Source organism: Cygnus olor, chromosome 3, assembly GCF_009769625.2.
Source record: "Cygnus olor isolate bCygOlo1 chromosome 3, bCygOlo1.pri.v2, whole genome shotgun sequence".
Taxonomy (NCBI): Eukaryota; Metazoa; Chordata; class Aves; order Anseriformes; family Anatidae; genus Cygnus; species Cygnus olor.
In genome coordinates this window covers 97,805,776-97,824,223 of record NC_049171.1, presented here as the reverse complement: position 1 = coordinate 97,824,223, position 18,448 = coordinate 97,805,776, and the positions used below count along the sequence as shown (strand labels likewise).

The following is an 18,448-nucleotide window of genomic DNA, read 5'->3' as shown; positions in this document are numbered from 1 at the left end:
TTTTAACCTGTGCATGTTGAAGGTACAGGCTGAGGTCCTTGTTTTTGCTTAAGCAATGATAGTCTTTCTGCATGCACATTATGTTGTTTGAGCATCCTGAGGTGTCAGAAATCAATGAATGCAGGAAAATGCTTAACAAATCCTTTTGAGGTTAAGAACTTCAAGATCTCTGGCTTGTATTAGTGTCAAATGGAAGAGTTTCATAGCACATCAGAGCACATAGTACATAGCCTCCCTGTGCTCTGAGATGTGGGGCAGAACAGAATCAAGCCTCAGGCAGTGATATCAGGATTTCAGGGATTTCAAGTGCTGAGAACACAGGGTTTCAATGATTTACCTAGGACAATACAGGAATTTGGGATTTGGGAGGAGTGTAATAGAGATCTTTTAAGTGTCAAGGTAACATGAGTTACAAGACTGGATCCCTTTTTCCATGCTTCACACTTTTTTTTTCATTAGGTGTTTCATCAGTATATTTTGAGATACTATCTTCCCTTATGTTAATACTATTTTGTATTTATTTACATTTTTTAAAAATACAGTTTTTGAATGATAAAAGCCTGATGTCTTGAAGAAATCTGCTGGATTTTTTCTCTCTCTCTCAGTATACATGAAACAATTTTATATAAATTTTTACCTCAGTGGTTGGCCAGTGTTTGAGATCCTCTGGTTTATTTCTGTCAAAATATTGATAGGAATTGACACAGCTTTGTGGACATTCTTTGTAATCAAAAAGGGATTAAACTTCATTCCGGACTTCAGCAGGAAAAAAGACAATATGACACAGCTCCTTTGGTGGCAATCCAAGCCGCTCTGTTCAGGCAGCAGCGCACTCAGAAAACTCTCTCCCCCTCTTCTCTCTCTGTGTGCTCAGGATGATTCTACAAAATGTTTCACTGACTTCCATCTATGTCTGAATATATAACATTTCTGAGTGAGTCACTTACACAATTTTGTGGAAAACATGGATGTGAACACAAAGGTCTGTACATGTGGCCCAGGTTTTTTATTTGTCTGACTTTTAGCTGCTGCTTGGGGGGTGACACCCGTTTTTCTGCATTTTGTGTTTGTCCACAGTTAAAATTCAAAACCATTTTCCTCTTTAGGACAACTAACTGTGCTTAGTTTCACTTTTCGTTTCACTCTATTTCCTGCCACTTTTCTTTCTAGCTGCTAAAGGGTGCTTGATGAAAACAGGCAGGGAAAGTGTGCCTTCCACTTCTTCATAAAAGTTTATTTTATTAACAGATCTACTATTATATTTTGAAATATGCTGTGATCAGATTTTTTTGAGCTTCATTTCCCTTTAGAGCATCTAATCTGCATTTGGTCTTCCAATGGATTTTGCTCTCTTGTGTCTCATACAGTGGAATTATAAGAAAATCAGAAGTGGCTTTTAACAGCCTAAACTACACCTTAAATAGGGGATGTACTAAGTGTAATGTTTTTAATATCTAATGCAGGTAAACCTGCATTTTGCTATACTGAACATTTTAAGGTTTCTCCTCCTTCCAGACTCCAGCTTTCTCCAGTTTGAGTGTGAAAGACCTGTGTTTAATATGTATCATGTATATAAACACAATCATCAGAAGTGGCCATTTATTGGAAGAAACAGATTGTACGGTTGTTATTTTGGGCTGTGAAACCCCTGGAAAGTTGCTTAATTTTGAAAATTAGCATGCAATTGGAAAAGGAGTTTGCACACCCATGCAAAATCAAGAATAAGCATTGTCACAATGTATGGTTTCTTTTTAGAGCTTTCAACAACATTTAGCAATAGCTTCAATGTTCATTATTAATTATCCTACACTGTATCTTGCAACAACATTTGTCCTAGTCCTAGTGCTGTCAGAACTACCCGTAGCACAGATGCATCATCTATTAACCCTCTGCAAAAGGAGCTGTGAGGGCAAGGGGATAACAATGTATGCAGACGAGTGCAGTAGAGTGCTGAAGTTGCAGTGTATTTTCCAGTCAGAAGCAAATGCCTGTCTAATTCAAGAATTATGGAAGAAAACTGAATCTATAATTATGTTCACAATTTGAGAGGTCTTCCTTTGGAGCTTAATCTAAATAATATAAAGTATGTAGGCCTCTGAGCACCCTAGAAGACATCAAAGCTGATAACATAGATTTTGGTGGTCCAGGGAAAGGAGGAGGTTTGGGATTCTAAAATAGTGAAAGTCAGCAGAGCTCAGTTGGAGCTCTTTATTGATGTACACTAGTTGAAAATTGGTTTATGACTTCAAGTTGCGTGGAAAAAAAGCAAACCAAAGAGACTGTTATGAAAGCAACCATCTCGGAAAACATGAGGGAAGAAAAATACAGTGAAAACAGAACTCTTCCTAAATTAAATTTACTTATTAAATTTAATAAAGTTTCCTAGTGGGGAGTTGCTGGAAAATGTAGGTTGAAATGTGAAGCAAACTTTGATTGCTCTCTTAGCTGCCTTGATGGTATACTTACAGCAGGAAGTAAATTTCTTTTTTTCTATTACTTCTAAAGAATATTTCTAGAGAAAAATGCCCATACTTTGCAACCACCTTAAGAAGCATTTGCTATGGTTGTTGCCAAAGGGACAGCTCAATAGTTTCATAAATACCAAAGTTAACCAGCTCCTAAAAACAAGTAAAATGGCCTGTAGGTGATTTCTGTTTATAAAGAAATAGTTACTCTCTGAACTTAAACTTTCTCCCTGGGCCTGTTACCTATTAGTGCATACTTTACTGTCTTGTTCCTGCTTCCTTTAGCTGTTTTGAATCAACTGTGGGTACAAGCAATACTTGCGTGAAATGTACTTGAGGGAAAAACCTGATCTGACAAATTATAGAAAATAAACAGCATTACGGATAGCTTGTGACTACGATGAGGTCAGAAACAGGCTAATGGGAACATGCTTCTTTTGAAATTGCAGTGGCTCTGCCACATCGTTTTAAAGCCATGTTTATGACTGGCTTTGGAGAAAAGGTGACATCGTTCAGCCAGGTTGACAGTAGTGTACCGAAAGGCTTCACGGTGTTGGCACAGAAGCTGGCACAGCTAAAGCAGCCTCAGGTGCTCAGCTCAAATCATAGAAACATTCACAACAACAACAAGAGACTGAAGCAAGGGTGAGCAGCACGGGTTTATGGTGTGGGAATAGTCTGGTGAAAGCTGCTGGTGCTCACCTGGTCGTGAAGGAGCTGATTCCACTCAGCAAGTGCAAGTGGAATGCGATTTAGTTTGGCACATCTGTATTCCCATTTGGGTGTCTATTAGGTAGAAAGGGCCCTGCCCATACCCTTCTTCACTGTTCCTGGGTTTGGTAAATTCATTTTATCTGTAGACAGCTGTTCATCATGTTAGGTATTTGCATTTCACATTCCTCAAGTCTCCTGAATTCTTTGTCAGTGGGGAAGAAGCATTCATAAAGTTGTTTAGATAAGAAGTTTCTGAAACTTGCCTGTGGATAAAGTTTTATGTAGGAGCTTTTATCAAAATCTTCAGTTTTGTAAGGTGATTCTAGAAGTACATGGTTACTAGTAACACCCTTTGGAGACTGGTTCCCTCTGGAAAATGTATGTCTCCTTAGAAAAGATGATGAGATGTTGTGGTTTTGACTGACAAGTGAGTTCGTAATTCCCTCAGCTGCTATTCTTTGACACATCCATTCCTGGTGCTGCATTGCAAGGCATAGTGTACAATATGGAAAAACATTTCTTTCTCCTTCAGGCAGTAAGTAAGCCTCTCCTGCTCTCCTCCTTTGAACTGTGGTTAAACAAAAACCATCACAGAGCCCCAGAGGGAGAAACAGAATGCAAGATTCTATATTTCTTCTAATCACTGGGTACAATATAAAATATAAGTAAATCTCCAACTGTTCTCTCTTTAATATGTGCGTCTCTTCCTTCCCCCCTATGCTAGGGTGAAATAATGAGGCAGGACCCAACCAGGTAATTAGGCTGGTTCTGGTTTTCTCTTACTCTGCTGTGACTGTTGGCATCGAAATTTCTATTACCTCCCCATTGATTAATTTTGGGGATTCTTCTCTACTCTCCTCCTCCTCCCGCTGACCACTGACTCCTCCTCGTGTCACTCTGTTTCTTTTCTTGAGCCTTTCAGTTTGCTCCATGCTGGCAGGATTGGACCTGCTGTATATTTTGTACCATCTGATACAGGAAGCTGAAACCCATCATCCCTTGGATTTCTCCGGGTGTTGTGTAATCGAATTGTCTGGAGTGTTAATTCGCATTTGGTTATTCTGACATTCTTGATGAAAAAATATGTACATTAGAATCATAATGTAATTACAGATTTTTGCTTTTAGCATGAATATATTTCTTCACAGTGACATTGAAATTATTTAGTATTCCCAGTATTTATATATTATTTTGACAGATAGGCAGTGGGCTATGAATAATTTCAAGGTGCCACAGTTTACTCCATACAGCTTAAGAGGAAGGATTTTTCCCCCTCCCCTTTTTCCCCATCACATTTTTAAAATTATTATTAATGGATAAACCTGAATTGTCAGCTTTCCCTAAGCCTTGCTGTATGGGCTGGAATGAATAATGAACTGATCAAATGAATTTCATTGTTTAACCACATCATTGACTAAGTAGGAGTACTGTACACCCTCTTGTTCTGGTTTTATTTTTTCTCTAGCAGTTCTCCTTCTGTCTTTTGCTTCATCCTGTTAATTTAAACAGAAGAGTTCCAAGCTGAAAGAGCCCATAATGTGGAAAACACAGGCTTCCAGGGGTTGTGTGGGCTAGGAATAAACTTCTGATTTTGTCTGGAGGCAGGATGCTATGACTGCGCAGCTGGCAGGTTAGTGATGATTGTCATAAATATTAAATAATAGAACCAAAACAAAACTCCAGAGAGAGACTTTGCACAAATTTGACACACCAACACAACCAGCTCAGACAGCTGGCTCTCTGTAGACTTTCTTGACAGGAAACAGTGCTGAGGCGTATTAGGATGATTTTTATAAACCTGAAGGCCAACTTGTAATGCGTTGTTTGAAAGTTAGATGTATTAATGATTTATAGCTTGAAGCAGAAATCTGTTTTCTGAAGTAGATAGATGACAGGTAAATGATATCTGTGCTGTTCTCACTTTTATTAGGTGCTCAAAACATTTTTGAGTTTTGCACTTGCTAAAAAGCTGTAGAGGGGGTAAGCCTTACCCTTGACGTTCATACCAGTTCTCTGGTGCGCAGTGAGATTCCTACTCCTTCCTCCATGGTTCCTCTATTTCCTCCTTTTTCTTCCTCTCTAAGAAGACCACAGCATCATAAATTACAGTTGGTTTTGTTCCTTTCTTGTTACTGTCTGAGACAGGATAGGAGCTTGCTATTCACAGCGTTCTTTCTTCCAGAGGCATAAAGCTGGCTCTTGCTACATGGAAGAATTGCTCCAGCACAAGCAAAAATTAACATGCAAAAGGTTGGGATGGAGTTGAAGCAATACCAGCATAGGTCTGGGATGATTCCACTAACAGCTCTGCAGTTATGTTCTAAGAGGGTGAAAGGTTTCTAAAGGCTTCTAAAAGTGAAACATTCTCTGTGGCCCAAAGAGTAATATTTCTATTACACTGTAAGTTGTGTTCAGGTTCTTGTCTGATAAATTTGCACATAAGTGCTTTAACTTTTATGGTTATATAAATTTATAACACCTTAATACATGGTTCAGTGATTTTCAGATACCAAAAGGAATGAGTTGAAATAGCAAAGCAGGTTTTTTAAGATAACTGCGTGTAGGCATGATCCATTTTGTGCTGTTATTCCGAGTTTAAAAAGATAAAGTAAATCTAAACTATTTTTAGGTGCAATGAGTCAGTCTAAATGAGTTGATGGAAAAAGATATAAATGAAAGGACAGTCCAGTTAGAGGAAGTTATGGAGTGTAATGCTTTTATATAAACATTCTGCAGAATTCATTTGGCTTTCCAAACACTGTAGATCTAGAAGTGCTTTGCAGTGGCTCATGGAGACTTCACAAGTCATATGCTGCTGTCTCTCTTTGGCTTCAGTTCAATTGCATTAAAAACAGAATATATATTTTAAAGTAGAATTTTAAAAGTATTTATGTAAATAATTGACGCGGTTCTTACAGTGCTGTTATGTGACTATGAACAGTGTACACAATCAGAGATGGAAGTAGCCAGCAGGTTCCTAGCTGTGAAGAAAAAGCATTCAGTGAGATCATTTTTCAGTTAGTGTAAGGAGGACCCCTGATTTATTTCTGTCGCTGTTAAATCAAACAGTGTCGTGGAATGGGAATGATTTTTTAAGGGTAACATAAGCCAGATGCATTTAAAAGACTTAGCTAGACTAGTTTGCATTTGTGTTTTCACAGAATCATGAGGAATTTACACACATGCTCTCTGACAGGGCATGTAATATGGTGAGCTACAATATTCTGGAGTAGTATCATTCCCCGATGTATTGAATGTTCCCAAATATATTTAAATATATATATACATATATTGCTTTGTGTAGCTGATATAGCTAATATAAATATTCAGATAAAATCTTGCTTAAGATTTTACTTTTTTTTCCAAGCTGAAAAGCTCCTTTAGGTGCTTATGGAAGTTGATACCAATTTACCTTAGTCTGCAAAGACTACAAACAGTTGTTTGGGGATTGGAGGCCCATTTCTTACCCAATACCCAGTCTTTTTTAAAATAAACTAGTTAAGCCTAGTGGATGAAAAGTTTGCCTCTGGCTTCCAGCTGCACCTTCATTTTGCACATTTTAGATGTATGATTACACCTCCTGACAATGTTGTGAAACACCTACTACACAGTATCTTTAAGCATCTGAGCCAGAAATACTGTGGGGGTCATCATTGTTTCTACCAGTATTTCAACAAATGACCAATGGACCCAAACAAATTCAAGTGATGACAGACATGGATGAAGATGAGTAAAATACACTCACTTCAGCTGAAAGTGATACGTGTTTGAAGGGACAAAATTAAAGCTACAGATTCAGTTAAGTGGCATTCTTAGTCTTACAGCCATGTTAGGGTCCCACCAGCCAACCAACATTACCTTCTTCAAATGACTGAAAGCCCCAACAATGATGAAAGACAAAGGGAATTCAAGGGAAACATCAGTTTGTTTAACAGACAGGAAACCTGGCTTTACAGATTGCAAAGTTGTGCTGGAGCTGATAAGTGGAACACCTTCTCAGTGCCCCTGGTCAGCTCTTCAGCAGCAAAACTCCAGCCTTTGTTCTTAAATTGGAATTGGGTATCTTTTGAAGATAAAGAGAGAAGAATTGCTAAGTTATGGGCTGAATAGCAGCAGTATGATTTGCTATGAATCCAGGCACCTGCAAGGTATCAAAGCCACTTGCATCAGTATTTTTGGAAAATGAGACTGAGGATGTCAAACAAGGAGCCAGCAGTCACAAACTGTTTAATTCACGCTGATTTTCCCAGAACTGTATCCGAGGAGGATATCACACTTTTCCGTTCTCAAGTTCAACCTTTTCTCTGAGTGCATCAGCAGGTTTCACCTCTTCTGAAAGTGTACTCTCCTGCGAGTTATTTATAATCTCCCGCTGCTTTCCATAAGTAGAATTTAACTCACCTTCCTTCTGTCTGCCGCAGATTGTTATATTCCACTGATGTACTGTTGCTTTGCATATAAACTTTTCAACAGGCTGTTTTCTTCCAGCTCCAAGACATGCTAGACTCGAAGGAGACCACTCTGAGAACTGGGAAGGAAGTATTTATCCTTGGCAGCAGCAATCTGGGAACGTATGTAAAATTCAATGTACAGAATCGTAGAGGCTCAGCACATATTCCTAAAACATCTCTGCAAGAACGCATTTTTAAAGTAGATCTAAGAGATGCACAGCTGCACAGTTCTGCAGTTCAAAATGAGAACTTTATATTTTGTGGAGCAATATTTGTTCTTTTCAATGAGACTGGTTTTAGGAGCTTAGTTCAAACATAAAAATTAATCTGTGATCATTACCAAAACAGAATTGCAATTAAAAATAAAGGGTATATAACCACACCCTCCAACTAGAAGTGTGAACTCCTAGGATATTCTTGACCTGTCACAGCTACTTTAGACCAGTTGTAAGTTTAATCTATGAAGTTTTCCTTCAGGCAGTTAATTGCTTGGTAACTAAACTCTGCATATCCAACACAACTGAATTTAGTATCTCTGCAAAAGAGCATAGAACTAGGCACAGGGACACTTTCACTTTAATCATGATCTAATTCTGTCTGCTGGGGTACCAGAAAAGAAAAATGCCCTTTCCTTTACTGGCTGAAGCAAATGTCACCTGTAAGTCTTTTTCATTCAAAGACTCTGTTGTCCACAACAGAAGGGTGCAAGGCTTTAAGTTCAGCTCTACCTTCAAACATCCGTACAAGCTTAGGCCTGTTTGGATTCCGTACATGTGTTTATCATTAGACTCCTATCTGTGTCATCATCTCTTAAAGCCCAAGTAGTTATGCCAAGAAGTGGACCCAAATTTCACAAAGTGAGGGTTACACAAAAGTCTCTGCTGCCTTTGCACAATATGAGAAAGCTTTCAGCAAAATCTGGAAAGTAAAATACAGACACTGGGACATTGATTTATTAGCTTTTCAGAGAGTTTTCTTTCAGTTGGGAGAAAACAATGTCATACTCCGATTTTCTTGTGAGTGGCTTATCTCCAAGATGGCTTGCACCCAGATTTTTCTAAACTTTTTACTTCTCAAAAGGATAATGTCTCATGTCAGAAGGATAAAGGATAACTTCACGTCAAGAAGTACTGCAGAGCACAGTCACCTGAAACATTCATTACAGTGCAGAATTTCTGATTGCAACAGCTACAAATAACCTATGGGAAACATTAATAGGAATTGTTTATTCAAGAGTACGTCCTTTGGCTCTGCAGTTTATCCAGGTGCACAAGCTCTATTTTTTCACAGAATGTTAGTTATTGCGGATTTCTTGTCAACAGATAACCCTAGCCAAGATCTGAGCATAAGTTTTTTACACAAGTAAATTAGGACTTGCACCTTCTACTGAACAGGAAGAAAAAAAAAGCCAAAACAAAAGGAGTTATGTAAAGACCAACAGATAGGGAAGGATGTAAGCTTACATTGTCATTGACCATATTTAACAGAAATAAAACTAGGAAGCGCTGTTTGTTATCAGACTTGCACGTACTCCTTTGCCAAGTCTACCTTACCAGTATGAATTACCCCAATACCACCCTAAGATACATTCTTATTTCCCACCTATTCTTTTCTCTGGGTTAGTTTTGTTGTTGTTTTTGTTGCACCAAGATTAAAATCATGCCTATGCTGTTAGAGTACTTCTAGCAGTAATGCTCACCTATCACATGCTTCTTTGAGACTTTGAGTGAAGAAAAATCGCATTTGGACACAGTTGATTTTTCTGTCAAAGAAGTTGGATACATTCTTCGTCGTAACTATCTGAATCAGCATTCACAGATAGGGCTCTGAGTCAAATACTTAGAAAAGCCCCTTAACTTTCAGATTTGTATTGTTTTAAATCAAAGCATTCACAGACAAGGACTGATGGTCTTTGAACCTAGTAATTCCGTAGATGATATAAGTAGTTTTCAAGTTACAAGTTCATAGCTTTTTTATTTAATCTGAATATTCCTCATGGTGCATGGATTTGTCATAAGTTGCTTGGCTTGTATACTGTTTCCTGACTGGACAGAAAAACTTTAAGCTAAAGTTTAAGTGGATGATGGATAACAGCGTGCGATTGTCATCACCTATGTCAGTTCTAAGGATTTCAAGATACCTCTGAGAATATCCGGTATTCATCTGAAAATAAGCAAATACTAATCACCGTGACTTAGCACATCTTACTGGTGGTGCAGCTGAATCCTACTGAATGGCAGCTTTTTCACTCACAAAAGTACTCATAAGTTTTTTCAATTTCTCTTCTGTTTAACCAGATCAGCTGAAAAATTTGTGTTGAATTTTCTCTATGAAACTTGCGCATCTCTTCCATTTTCTCTTGAACAGATGCAAATTACATCGAACATATTTCAGATAGACTATGTTCGTAAAAGTCAGCTAAAATGTTTTTTCTTTTTTTTTTCTCTTTCACTCTGAAGTTCTACACGTTCTTGGGAGTTCTGCAAGGGAAAGACTGCAGCAATTAAAGACCTTTCCAACCTATCATTTGTAGAATATGGAGACTGAGGGTGGTTTTGAAACAAAAGTTAAAGGCAGTGGTTTACAAACCATGTAGAGGTTTCCCAGTCGAAAGCACTGTAGACAAGCATCCTCTTAGATAGACAATAGACAATAGACAAGCATCCTCTTTTAATTTTTACTGAAATGTGAAAGTCTGGCAGGTCTGACAAGTACAGGCTGAAATATGATCCTACACTGATTCCTACATAATACCAGATATGAACTCAGAATAATCAGACCACAAATATCAGCCTAGGCTGAAGTTTTTGAAGAGACAGGAGACCTTTCCTGCATAAGAAAACCATTACAAAAACTGACCCATTAAATCAATGAAATGCTCGCATTTTTGACACAAACAGTGTCTACGTGCACACAACAGTTAGGAAAGAAGTAACTTGGTCTAATACCAAAGACATGGACTTCTTGGAAAAATCCCAGCTGCTCAGCCTGGAGGATTTGGAGTCCCCGCATTCTGGCAGGTAGTGGTCTTTTGATTAGGATGCAATAATAACGCTGTAATTAACCTCTGCTAATACATCTGGCATGCTTTTAGTATGTCTTAATTTAACTGCAGCCTCTACAACTGCAAAAATAAAGATAATACTTTGATCTGCACTTCATAACCCCTTTACTGGATTTTGCTTGCTTATATTGTTAGTCCTATTGCTCCAGTTGTTATTCAGAGGAGTCTAGATTAAGGGTAATAGAATCTCTCCTGTCATAAAAGTTAGTCAAATGTGTCAGGATAAAGTGAGGAACTACCAGAAAAAAGTATTGGGTGGTAAACAGCAGCTGAGGTTATGCATCCTCTGAGCCACAAGCCCATCTGATATTTCTTAACATTTTGAGGAATAAACTATCATTAAATATTTTTGGCACAGCAATTCATTAAAAGCTCAGACCATTAAAAAAAAAAAAAAAAGGAAGTCAGTGAAAACATTTCTCTCTGTTTACAGACATGAGTGAGAGCAGGTTGGATCCACAAAGATCTCCTGCTAAAAGGGCGAGGTTTATATAACCATTTCCTGCTGCATCAGCAAGTTTCTTCACTGAAATGCACCTGAATTTTAGTACAAATAGGAGGTGAGTTACCTTCTTTGAGATCAGCAAAGGAAAAAGCAGGGAGGAAACAGTAACACGAAGCCACTCAGTGGTACTGGGTTACAATCCAGCTACAAAATTATGTGTGTAAAATTTTTGAAAAGTTGGTGGATATGCTGATCCTGGCTCAGCCAAAACTATGACACTAATCACAGCAGCACAACTGCTGCAGCTGCCCCGTAAGTAACTGTGCAAGGAAAGGAAGGGAAGAGAAGGGGGAAAAACAGTAGACACAGGGAAATGATTTGTGAATTCCTGGCAAAAGAACTGCCGCCATTATCACCAAACCCATATGCATTCTTGTAAAGATGGCAGGTATCTTATCAAGGAGCCAACTCCCAGCTGCTGTTGGTGTCTAATCAAAAGGTCATCAGTTATGATAACAGCAGCAAAACAAAAATAATTACCTGAAGCAGTATTTTTTCTTAAACAACAAGTTACTTATTTCACCTGAGAGCACTATCAAATAGCAGGGGGCTCATGGAACCCATCTGACAAATTAAGTGGTCTAATAAAATACAAAACAGGTTTAGAGTAAAATCAGTAGCACTGAGAAAGTAAGAATAAATATATAGATTTTTTTTCTATTTTTTTTCACTGACAGGTAGCTGTCCCTTTCTCCCAGCACAATATGCAAACCAGAAAGTGGAGAATAATCTAAATATATTTCCTTCAAAAAATGCCACAATACTAATGAAATACAAAACATCTTTGAGGAATTAGGAGCAGCTGCTCAGTTTTTCCATGACAATTCAACCTAGCGGGTAAATCCACATACATGACAATTTACATTCTACTTAAGTTCCTAGAAGTCAGTGGTTAGCAGCAATTTATATAGTACACGCTTTTACTGTCCTCTGGTTGCTGAAAGACTGCCAGACACCTGACGAAAGGGGGGTGCTTTCACCCTAGGGGATCTGGAGTTTTATATTAGATTAAAAGGAAGAGCAACACGTGAATATTTATCTCATTGCAATAATGATGAGGCTGGATTAAAAATAAAGAAAAAACTAACAGAAATTAAAAATGAGATTTGAAATAGTCCACATGAAGATGCAAGAAATATCCACAGGATTCTGAACTACTATAATAAACTTGGGCTGTAAGAGTATGTGGTAAACAGTGGGTTATCATTTCCTTTTTTTTTTTTTGTCAGAGAAAGAGCAGAAGAAGCTAGAAGGAAATCGTTATAATCTGATATAGATGACATCTCTGATTATTTTTTTAAAAATGAAAATAAAGTGTCGTTTATTCAAAACTAACAATAAGTCTTACTTGAAATGTTACAGTAGTTCTCATGAGGAATAAAAGATTTTCTTGTTTTATATCTGTAGGCTTTGCATAAGTATTCTACTGTAGCTGTGTTTTGAGATCAAGTGTTTTATATCCATTATTCTCAAACCTATCAAGTATTAAACCCACAATGCCTTTTAAAGTATAAGCATCTATTACACCTGTTCATACACATGAGACCTATACTCACTTGAAGTACAGAGAATTGATGTTAGCTTGTCCAGATAATGCATTCGCTTCTCCAAGGAATGGGAAACAACTTGGGATTTACAAAAAGACCACTTATGTTTCAACTATTAAAAACTTTCTTTTCTCTGTTAAGGAACATAATTTTACATTATATACTTGTAGACAAAGAAACACAGGCAGAAAGAACTTGAATATTAAAAAGTTCTTGTAAATGGCCTGAGTGTATGCCACTAATACAGATCTGTTTGATTGCCTATTTTCAGGAATTCATTACAACAACTAGCTATCATCAGTCAGTCTTCTGTTTAGAAAATATATGAGCGTGTACACACACAGTTTACATAAAGTGTTTTGCCTTTCAGGAAACATAGCACGCCCCTCCCCAGGCATTCTCTGGGTACAAAAATGTTTATCAAAACTCATCTCTGATGTTGAAATGTGGCTGATCTTCAGGTTTAAAGTCTAGATTGGGGCTGCCATCTTCATTCAGGATTCTTCGAGAAGTATAGCCAACAATTGGATATTTAGCCTTGTAAACATTATTGAAGATATCATCCAGTGACTTTAGCTCCTCTTCGGTGAGTCCTGTCTAAATGAAATAGGGTCAAAAAAAAAAAAAAGAAGTAGATATTTACATTCGTTTTTCTTTTCTGTTGATTACTCTGAATCTGACGGTCAGGTTTGGGGTTTACTTTGCAGAGCATGATTAACTAAATTGATAGTGTAACCCGTAATTTTATTGTTCTGATTCATTTTCAGCCTTGACAAAACTTCAATACATTCAGGTCAAACAAACTGTCTCCCTTCATTTTCTTGCCTAAGTAAATCATACCTAAAATAAGCAGCCCACTGTCACAGTTAGCATCCACTGCCATATCAGTGACACAGAATAAAGTAAACCAATTGACAAAGAAAGTAATTTACTTTCTTTGGCAGCATCTTTTTAACCAGCAGGCAATTTCCCCTTTACATGCTTACTTATATAAATTGTTTTGGCTCCACGGATTAAAAACTTCCCTCTCCAAGGCTGTTAGCATGGCAGCTTTCATAAGCAGTTAAGTACATGTCCATTTTATGTATTGAAAGAATATTAATGCATTTTGATTTTAAATTAAAAGATGTAAATGTACTTAAAGAATAAATAAAGTACATATATAAAAGTTAATTAAATTAATAAAAGATAATAAAGTTAATAAAAGTTAATAGAGTTAATAATGGTCAGGCAGTTGAACTCGATCTTTTTAAGTCCCTTCTAATTGAACTATTCTATTCTAATACAAATTAATTGAATATTATAATACATCATCTTTCTGAGCTTTTCATGTGCATTAACTAGCAGCACACAAAGCAAAAGAATAAAGCTCTGCAAAGTGCAATTAAGATAATAGTCCAGTTCTTACTATGTCATGAGTAAGATCTGCTGGATCCAGAGACATCTTTGCAACTCCTCTTGTTGAGTCTTTCCCAACCAAAGCATTGTATGGAGCTCCTTTTCCATAAAATTCTGTCAGAGGTAAACAAAACAAGACAACAAAGTGATGATCTGACAATCTACAGGATAGGTTCAGCCTGTAATTTTCATCAGCCTATTTGACTTGTTGTTGAAACCAACAACTCAAGTCTAAGACCCTTCCTTCCAAAACTGACTTTTGATTTGCTACTTTTTTTTATAATATATCCCAGTCCTTAAAACAAAAATGAACAAACAAAAACAAACAAAAAAAAAACCAGAGAGTGCAGTTGTGTAACACAACTGTTGAACTCCTATACTGCAGTCTTAAAATTTTAGGGAGCGATGCTTTACATTCAGTTTGTAGACTCCAGAATTTGGAGCAGCAAGCCTTGTCTAACTTAGGATTTGAAGATCATCAGATATATACGTCCAGACAAGGTGTATTGACAAGCTTAGTACAAGTAAAGCAGCAAGCCATGAGGGTGCCTGCTATGCCATTAGGGCAAGTGGCCAGGACCTGCTTGGTGCCTTCAAACATTTTACAAATGTTTCCTGTTTTCCATAAGAAGAAAAATGAAAAAAAAAGGAAAAAAAAAAAGCAGTAATTTAGATATATACGATATATATTATATATATGAATATATATATATTCATATATAATTAATAAAGATTACTTCACTTTGCTCAAATATTTGAAAGTATTACTGTGTTTTCATCATTGGAACTGTAAACTGGATGAAATAACCAGATTTCAAATTAAAACATCTCTATTTCTTAGGGAAGGCACAAACATCAAATAGAGCACTACGCCAAGTGTAAATGATGAGACAAGAAGCCTCATGAAATAACAAAATTTTACAGGAGAAAAAATTACTTAGGTCTCCCCATCCAAAATCATAGCCAACTCTTCCAACAGTTTTAAGCACACCACTGGACAGCACGGGTAAGCAAAGCATCGACATGGGAAGAGGCACGGAGCTGAGGGAATGCTGCTACTATGTGGTGCAATATGCGCACATCCGAGGTAGTGGTGGCCTGGTAAGCTCACGTACCCAGGGCAGTAAAATGGCTGACTCCACAGCTGGTAAGCACTTGGGGACCTGGGCAGCTGTCATCAGCCTGCAAGCTTACTTGGACTACACTGGGTTGTCTGTCTGTGTGTGTTCTGTAAGCTCAAACCAGAGTAAATTCTAGACAAACCCTTAGCATGGGAGGTACCAGTGGAAGGTATTTTTTAAAAGGAAAAAGTATATTATTTTTGCTGCAGCTAAACTGCAGATTTTTAATAGGTTGGGGACATTTAAGAACAAATGACTGAATAATAGTACTAAACCAAAGCAGACAGCAGAGGCGATGCAAACTTACCTTTTCCAGAGGTGACATCAAACACTACTCCTTTCACTGCTAGGTAGATGGGCTGTCCTTCCTGGAAAGAAAGAAGTCAATATATCCTCAATTCTTAAGGGTAGGCAAAAGACAATTACTTTTAGCTCTGAAATCCATACTTGCAAGAGAATGAAATGCTCTTTTCTATATTCTCAAGGAGCTTACAATCCAATGCACAGTAAATATATAGCCTGGCAATTTTATTTGACCCCATAATCAGCAGCCTGGTAAAAATGATATGTCTGTGTGCATCTGGGTAACACAGTACGTGGCATTTCTATACCTGGCTGCTCTGAAGGCTCTCCTCTGTCACCTATCCATGCATCCTTGTGTCAGCTATTGTCATCACGCAGCAGAAAGAAGAAACAAAAATGAAAACAGCACTGGGGACTATAAAGGAGATAAAAAAAGGACATGCACTCCCACATCACAAGCTGCTCCCTACAAAAAATCTGAATGTCACCTGGAAGACTAATGGCAACATCATATTTCCAAGCCTCTCTAGTCTGAATAGCGAAGTCAAGAAACAGACATGGGTTAAAACTCAGTTTATTTTGTGGAAATCTGCCTCTCATTTGTGTGTATACAAACATACCTCTTCTCTCTCTTGAAATTTCTTGCTTGTGCTTTAAATTGTCCCAGAGATGTTTTGAGGATTTAAGCATACGGAGTAAGAAAATCTGTTTAATCTCAATGATATAGAACATGTCCCTTGTGCAAGTCACCTCACGACACTTGTCTGCTTGAAGATGATAAACTACATCTATCTGTTTGTCATGCAGATGGATGCTGTCCAAGATAAAAAGGTGTGCGGCAAACAGCATTCTTTATTTGATTAAGGGAGTGAGAGGTAAACACACAAACACACAGACCTGATCTGCTGACATCTGTTTTATTTAACCAGCCCCTGCCTCTCCTTTGTCTGCTGCGCATAAGATGTATTTTTAGCCAGAAGCTGGTAAGTTTCTTGGAAGGATCTAGAGAAGACCCCAACACGGTCAGCCAAAAAGTTTTTCAAAAGAGAAGATATCTGTGTATTGATGTAGGATTTTACCATCTTGAAGTTTTGCTGAGGTTTCTGTGTCACAGAAAGCTAAGAACTAAATTCCTTTGTAACTTCTGTGAGCTTGTAGGGGGGGAAAAAAGCTTCCACACGGGTGGTTTAATGAATGACTCGGAGAAAATTGTTTTAACCTGAAACCCACTGGCAGCACTACCTTGCCAAGCAGGCAAGGAACAAAACAAGAGTGCGTCACCTCACGTCCGTGCACTGCTGCAGGGGGCTCACAGGGAGACAACCCGAGCACCTCACGACCCAAACAAGCTCCCCCCGTGCCCCCGGGGCACAACCCACGTCCTACGGCGGCTCCCTCGCTCCGTACCGCCCGGCAGGGCCCTGCCGGCCTCCCCTACCTGCTGCCCGTCGTATCTGGCCAGCTCGGGCTCGGTGAAAAGCCGCACGGGGGCCTCGCCCGGCGGAGGCGGCGGCTTGAAGCGCAGCTCCCGCTCGGCAGCCGCCAGCAGCGCCACCAGCAGCAGCCACCCCGCGCCGCCCGCCATGCCCGGCCCCGGCCCCGGCCCGCCTCCGCCTCCTCTCCGCAGCCAGGCTCGGGCCTACCCGGCCCCGGGGCCCGCGGCGGGGAGCGGGTGGCTCGGGGCGGGTGAAATGGCGAGGGGAGAGTTGAGGAGGTTTCGCTTCTCGTCGCGTAAACAGTGGCAGTTGGTTTTGGTTTTGTTCAGCCGAAGGATGGAGGGAATAAATAGTGTTTTTTTTTTTCAAATGACGCGGTGTCCCCGTATTGTAAATACAGCGTAGGGGAACGTTCTGGCAGAAGAATAATCAGTTTGATGTTTGTAATTCTGTCAAGAATTGAGGAAATTATAAACTTTAAAACATTCTGGTGTTTGTGTGGCACCCCTCAGTGTAGCGCCCGCAAGGGAGGACCTGAGGATTCAGGAGCAGGTCGCTAAACGGCACCCAGCAGCAAGAGCCCTGGCGGTCAGGCAATTCAGCAGGGAGAGAGAAGTGGGTCTGCTCTTTAAGGATTGTGTATAAAGTCTTCTTGCCTAAAATCCATGAGCCCACCTCAGGAGGACACCCATTGCTTGAGGGACAGCCCCTTTTCCCCAGGCAGTTGGGTGCATTGGTGTAAGCAGAGGTGTGGCAGCAAACGCAAAACAGCATCTCCGTAGATCTCTTCTGGTCAACAAAAGCATCACCAGATGAGAAGCCCAGCAGAGCAGGCCATGGGGGTGACAACCACAAAACAGGTGACAACCACAAGACACGTCCCTGTGCCAGGGAGCTGGCCCGAGCCTGCAGAGCCAGGGCAGGGAGAAGCAAGAGGCTGAGGCTGCCTGGGATCTGACTGCTGTGGATTGCTCTGTGGCATGGCAAGCTGAGTATCGCTGCTGTTACAGTGATGGCTTAAAAATTGTTTCTGTGATACTCCTCAAGCAGCGAAGTTTGCCCATTCTGCCCCAGAAATAGCTGGGCTTCCCACCCTGTCTGTGCATCACTTCCATCTGCTGCCTTCACACGCCACAAGACAGATAGGAAATGTCAAGCAGAAAAGAGACCTTTAGTAAGGGTTTGGAGAGAACAGCTCCTGAGCGCTCCTGTTATGCACAAGCAAGACCTCCTATAACAGCACTGGAAATAGCTCTGGCATTTGCCTGGTTACTCTGCCTGCAAACATACTGCATGGCTTCCAGCAGAGACCCATGCTGCTGGGAAATATGCAGAAGACTAATTTGTCAGTTTGGTTCAAGTCACATTATACACTTACCTATTATTCTGAAATAATTAGTTATTAGTGTCTCCCCAGGGAGGGCAGCAAGTGCTGAATAGCAGC

The 18,448-nt window shown here is 39.3% G+C and overlaps 1 protein-coding gene across 1 annotated transcript; it reads right to left on the bottom strand.

Moving 5' to 3' along the window:
* Nucleotides 1–12,499: 12,499 nt before the first annotated feature.
* Nucleotides 12,500–17,186, bottom strand: NENF (neudesin neurotrophic factor). The gene is made up of 4 exons (XM_040551507.1): nucleotides 17,007–17,186; nucleotides 15,573–15,633; nucleotides 14,155–14,258; nucleotides 12,500–13,343 (listed from the first exon to the last, which is right to left on the bottom strand). The coding sequence occupies exons 1-4, from the start codon at nucleotides 17,151–17,153 to the stop codon at nucleotides 13,167–13,169; spliced, it is 489 nt and encodes a 162-aa protein (XP_040407441.1). The 5' UTR covers nucleotides 17,154–17,186; the 3' UTR covers nucleotides 12,500–13,166.
* Nucleotides 17,187–18,448: the final 1,262 nt, after the last annotated feature.

Coding starts and splice junctions, on each gene's coding strand:
- NENF (XM_040551507.1), bottom strand. CDS start 17,153: ATGGCGGGCGGCGCGGGGTGGCTGCTGCTGGTGGCGCTGCTGGCGGCT. Junction 15,634..17,006: donor CCAGATACGACGGGCAGCAG/GTAGGGGAGGCC, acceptor CTTTCTTTCCAG/GAAGGACAGCCCATCTACCT. Junction 14,259..15,572: donor TGATGTCACCTCTGGAAAAG/GTAAGTTTGCAT, acceptor TACCTCTGACAG/AATTTTATGGAAAAGGAGCT.